The sequence below is a fragment of the Pseudozyma flocculosa genome (genome assembly GCF_000417875.1).
Source record: "Pseudozyma flocculosa PF-1 unplaced genomic scaffold scaffold00018, whole genome shotgun sequence".
Lineage (NCBI taxonomy): Eukaryota > Fungi > Basidiomycota > Ustilaginomycetes > Ustilaginales > Ustilaginaceae > Pseudozyma > Pseudozyma flocculosa.
The window spans coordinates 29,946-34,008 of NW_006920886.1; the positions used below are offsets into that span (position 1 = coordinate 29,946).

General features: G+C 66.4%; 2 protein-coding genes across 2 annotated transcripts in view; both read right to left on the minus strand.

Annotated features, from left to right (window-relative positions):
* Positions 1-456, minus strand: part of PFL1_05100 (uncharacterized protein) — a gene marked incomplete at both ends in the record, with an annotated part of 1,221 nt that extends 765 nt beyond the window's left edge. The window contains 2 exons of the mRNA XM_007882630.1: positions 139-232; positions 372-456. Of these exons, the coding sequence (XP_007880821.1) occupies positions 139-232; positions 372-456 (179 nt within the window). The remainder of the gene's footprint in view (positions 1-138; positions 233-371) is intronic.
* A 1,146-nt stretch (positions 457-1,602) lies between these two features.
* Positions 1,603-3,324, minus strand: PFL1_05101 (uncharacterized protein; the record flags this gene model as incomplete). The annotated part of the gene is made up of 1 exon (XM_007882631.1): positions 1,603-3,324. One exon carries the CDS (start codon positions 3,322-3,324, stop codon positions 1,603-1,605), a length of 1,722 nt encoding a protein of 573 aa, XP_007880822.1.
* Positions 3,325-4,063: the final 739 nt, after the last annotated feature.

Sequence of the window (4,063 nt, forward strand, 5' to 3'; positions counted from 1 at the left end):
AGAGNGAGAGAGNGNGNGAGNGNGNGNGNGAGNGNGAGGGAGAGAGAGAGAGAGAGGAGAGCGGGTGTGTGTGCAGGTGGAGAGAGTCAGAGGCGAGCGGGGGGAGAGGGGCGGGTACGGCAGGGAGTGAGGACCTACTTTGCGCGCATGAGACCGCGCAGGCTAAAAGTGCCGCGGCGCAGGGCGCGGACGGCGTAGAGTGGCGTGGCGAGGAGGCAGCCGTACTGGAGGCCTGTCGGCGGCGGGGGCGCAAGACGCGATTGGACATGGCGAGCAGCCGGGGGAGGACACGGGTCAGCGGGGAGACCGAAGGATGGGCTGGCAGACGAGGCATGCTCGATCCGAGGCGCTGCGAGCTACGCCGTGCTCACCCTTTACGCCATACCGGCCGAGGTAGTAGGCCTTGTCCTCTTCGACGCCGACGGCCTGGAGCTGCTGCGAGACCTGCTGGGACATTGTCCTTGTCGTGGCGTGGCGTGGCGGTGCGGTGCGGTGCGGTGCGGTGCGGTGCGGTGCGACGGTGTGTGACCGTGTAGACGAGGCCAAAGAAAGGGACGAGGCGCGGTGCGTTTGACGTCCCGCTGGTTGAGGATATGGATGGATGGAAGCGGAAAGGAGGAAGCCGGACCGACGGACGGACGGACGGACGGAGGGTCGGGAGCGACTGCTGCGACAGCGGAAGGAAGGCGGGGGGCTCAAGCAAGCTCGATTGGCCTCGGGTAGAGCGGACAGGCGATGTGACGTCCGTCTCGACGGTCGCCTCTTGGGTCGGCGGCCAGTCGGGCAAGCTATGTAGGCTGCCCTGCCCCCGCCCCCGCCCCCGCCCCCGTCCTCGCTCCCCGGAAACATCCATCCCGTCGGTGCGTCTGGCTGCCTCCACAACCCGGCCTACCTGCCTCTGATTCGCCTTTGGAGGGTCCCTCCTCTCGCCTCGCCCCGCCTCGCCCGCCCCCCCCCCCCCCCCCCGCACGCCGCCGCTCGGTCCAGACGGCTTGGGCTCTCCCGCCCACGCGACACCCGCACACCCCAAAAGGCGGCTTCAGATTTCCGCTCTGGCCCGCCTCCCTCCCTCGCTCCCTCGCTCTCGCTCGCTCCTCCTATGGCGCTCTCTGATTCGTCACCACACCGCTCCGACCCCGCGCCCTGCTCGACATACGCACCACTCCATCGCCATCCTCGTACCGCACCGCCAAACTCTCAAACGTGCCGTCAAAAAGGATGACAAGAGGGGAGGGCGCAGCTTGACATTTCACGGTGCACTCAGGTCCAAGCTTCCCGGCCAGACCGGCAAAGGCACCAGCCGGTCATGGCAGCATGAAAACGACTACAGCGCAGCAGCAACTCGTCTAGACTGCGAGAGGGAGGGATAGATGGGCACAAGGGGGGAAAGTATAAAAGGGTCCACGACATTGGGGGACAACGGGACAACGTCGACGGCCGAGGGGACGACGCCGAGTAGAGCCGAGAGCCTGCCGCGCGCGATGCTCCAAAGCAATCTGCTTGGCCAGGTGTCTCGACCCTCGCTCAGCATCCCCAAACCGCCGCCGACGACCTCGACGAGGACGACGACGGCCATGGCCGTCGAGCGGGTGGCTGGCACGCCTACCAGATCCTCGTCTCGAGCAGCAGGTCGCTCTCGGGCGCCAGGCCGATGCACGCGCGCAGGAAGTTGGTGCACGCGGCGCGCTGGCGGTTGAGCGAGTTGACCACGTCGGTGCCCGGCTTGACGACGGGCGCCTTGAGCGAGTAGGCCAGCAGCGACAGCACCGAGTACATCGAGCTCCACTCGGCGTCGTCGCCGCCCGCCGACGCCGCCTCGCCGGGCACGCGGTACGTGATGCGCGTCATGAGCTCGGCCAGGATCGTCAGGTCCAGCAGCAGCGGCGACGCCAGCAGCGAGTCCTCGCACAGGTTGGTCACGTACAGCCGGTTGCGGCCGCCCATGCACAGCTCCGACGTGTAGTCGTCCATGGCCACCTTCTGGTCGCCCACGGCGGGCTGGTACTTGATGACGATGCAGTGGTCCGGGTGCTCGCCCTTGTCGGCCTTGCCGTCGGCGCCCTTCTTGCCGGGCACGGCCGGCTTGTAGAGCAGGTGGTTGGCCGCGCAGCAGTCGTCGACGACGCTCGCCTTGGAAATCTCCTTGCTCTTGAACTGGCGCTGCGAGCTCAGGTTGTAGCCGTCGTTGTTGCCCAGGTGGTTGTACGACGCAATCGACAGCGGCTTGATGCCGGCGTTGACCAGGAACTCGGCCAGCACCGACTTGACCTTGGTCTGGCCCGTCTTGAGGTCGTCGCCGCCGATAAAGGCGCGGTGGCGCTCGGCCAGCTCGATGCAGCCGGGCACAAACGTGTTCTGCGGCGCGCCGTTGACGTAGGGCGCGTTCTCGAGGATGCACGCGATGGCAAACACGGTCGAGGGCGACACCTCGGCGTGGTCCTGCTCGACGGCCTTGAGCAGGTTGTCGGCCGTGTCGTTGACGCCCGGCAGCACCTCCGAGTAGCGCTCCGTGTTGGCCGTCCAGACGACAATGACCTGGTCCAGGCCGTTCTGGCGCTTGAACTCGCGGATGTCCTGGCGCAGCTGCTCGACGTGGGCCTTCTTGCTGGTGCCGGGGATGACGTTGTCGGCGCGCTCCTCCTGGTTCTGGGCGATAAAGTCGGGGTAGTAGACCGAGGCGAGCGGCTTCATGTCGGCCATGTAGGGAGCCACCTGGCGCTGGAGGTCGTAGTCCATGACCTTGGCGCGGGCCATGGCCTGGTCCATGGGCATGCCGCTGATGTCCCAGCCGCCGACGACGAGGTCGTTGGGGTGGACCATGGGCAGGACGTTGCTAAAGGGCACCCAGACGTCCTTGCCCGTGGCGGGGTCGGTGCCGAGGCGGATCGTCGAGGCGCGCACGATGGATCCGTAGTAGTTGGGCGTCTGGAGGCCGTCCTTGTTGTGCCAGGTGATGTTGTGGCGGTTGGCCAGGATGGTGGCGGTGATGGTGGTGCCGTTGTTGCCGCCCCAGCCGACCATCATGAGGCCGGTCTTGGGCACCTTGCGCTCCGTCTTGAACTGGTACTCGCGGCTGATGGGCGTGGCGACAAACTCGGTGGTGCCGTCGTCGTGGCGCACCTTTTCGACGTGCGTGTTGAGGTACTCGTAGGTCGACGTGATGGCATCGTCGGTGTACGCGACCTTGTCCGAGTTGACGCGGATGCGCTCCGTGTCCTCGTGGCGCGCGGCGGTGGCGTTGATGGGGGCCTGGGCCTGGGCGGCGGCGGCTCCGTTGGCCTGCTCACCGTTGGCGGCGGCACGTCCGTTTGCGACAGGGGCCATGGTTACGGGATGGGGAGGTGGATGGTTGGTGTTGGGTGTTGGGTTGTTGCGGGTGCGTGGTGGAAAAGTAAATCAAGGGCGTCTTGGGCTGGCTCGATTTACTTGCAGGATATGGGCGCGGGGCTAGAGTGCTTGTTGCCCCGGTGAGTGTTGTCTGTGGTTAGGAGGGGCGGCGACGAGGAGCGAGTGAGCGGGCACACAGAGTCAGCGATCGTGCCGGGCAATCGATGGGGTGGCAGCGGCAGCGGGGCGGCGGCGAGAGCGAAGGCGATGACGCCTTGCCTGCCGGCCTAATCCTCGATCTGCCGGCCCTGCCATGCCGCACGACCCAACAGGCAGCCTTTGTCGAGCGTCGAGGAGAAGGCCGACACTCACGCGAAGAGCAAAGCTGGTTGGAGTAAATGGTGGGCAACTGATGGGTGGCAAGACAGTCAGTTGGTGAGACTGATGCTTGCGAGGAAGGGGTGAAGGTGGTGGTGGTGGTGGTGGGTGGTGGTGTCAAAGGACGAGGCTGTTGTTTTCGATGTGAGCTGGCGAGAGTCGGGTGTCTGGCAGTGGAAGGATCGAAAGATGACAGAGGGAAAGGGAAGGCTGCTGAAAGCGACGTCGAGGGGGGGATTTTAAGGGCCCCCGGCAGGCAGGGGGAGGGGCCAAGGCAGCGAGGGGCTCGAGCTGGGAAGGGCTGGAACAGGGCAGGGGCGGGGGGTCCGGGGGGGCGGTGGGGCAGAGGATGAGTGCG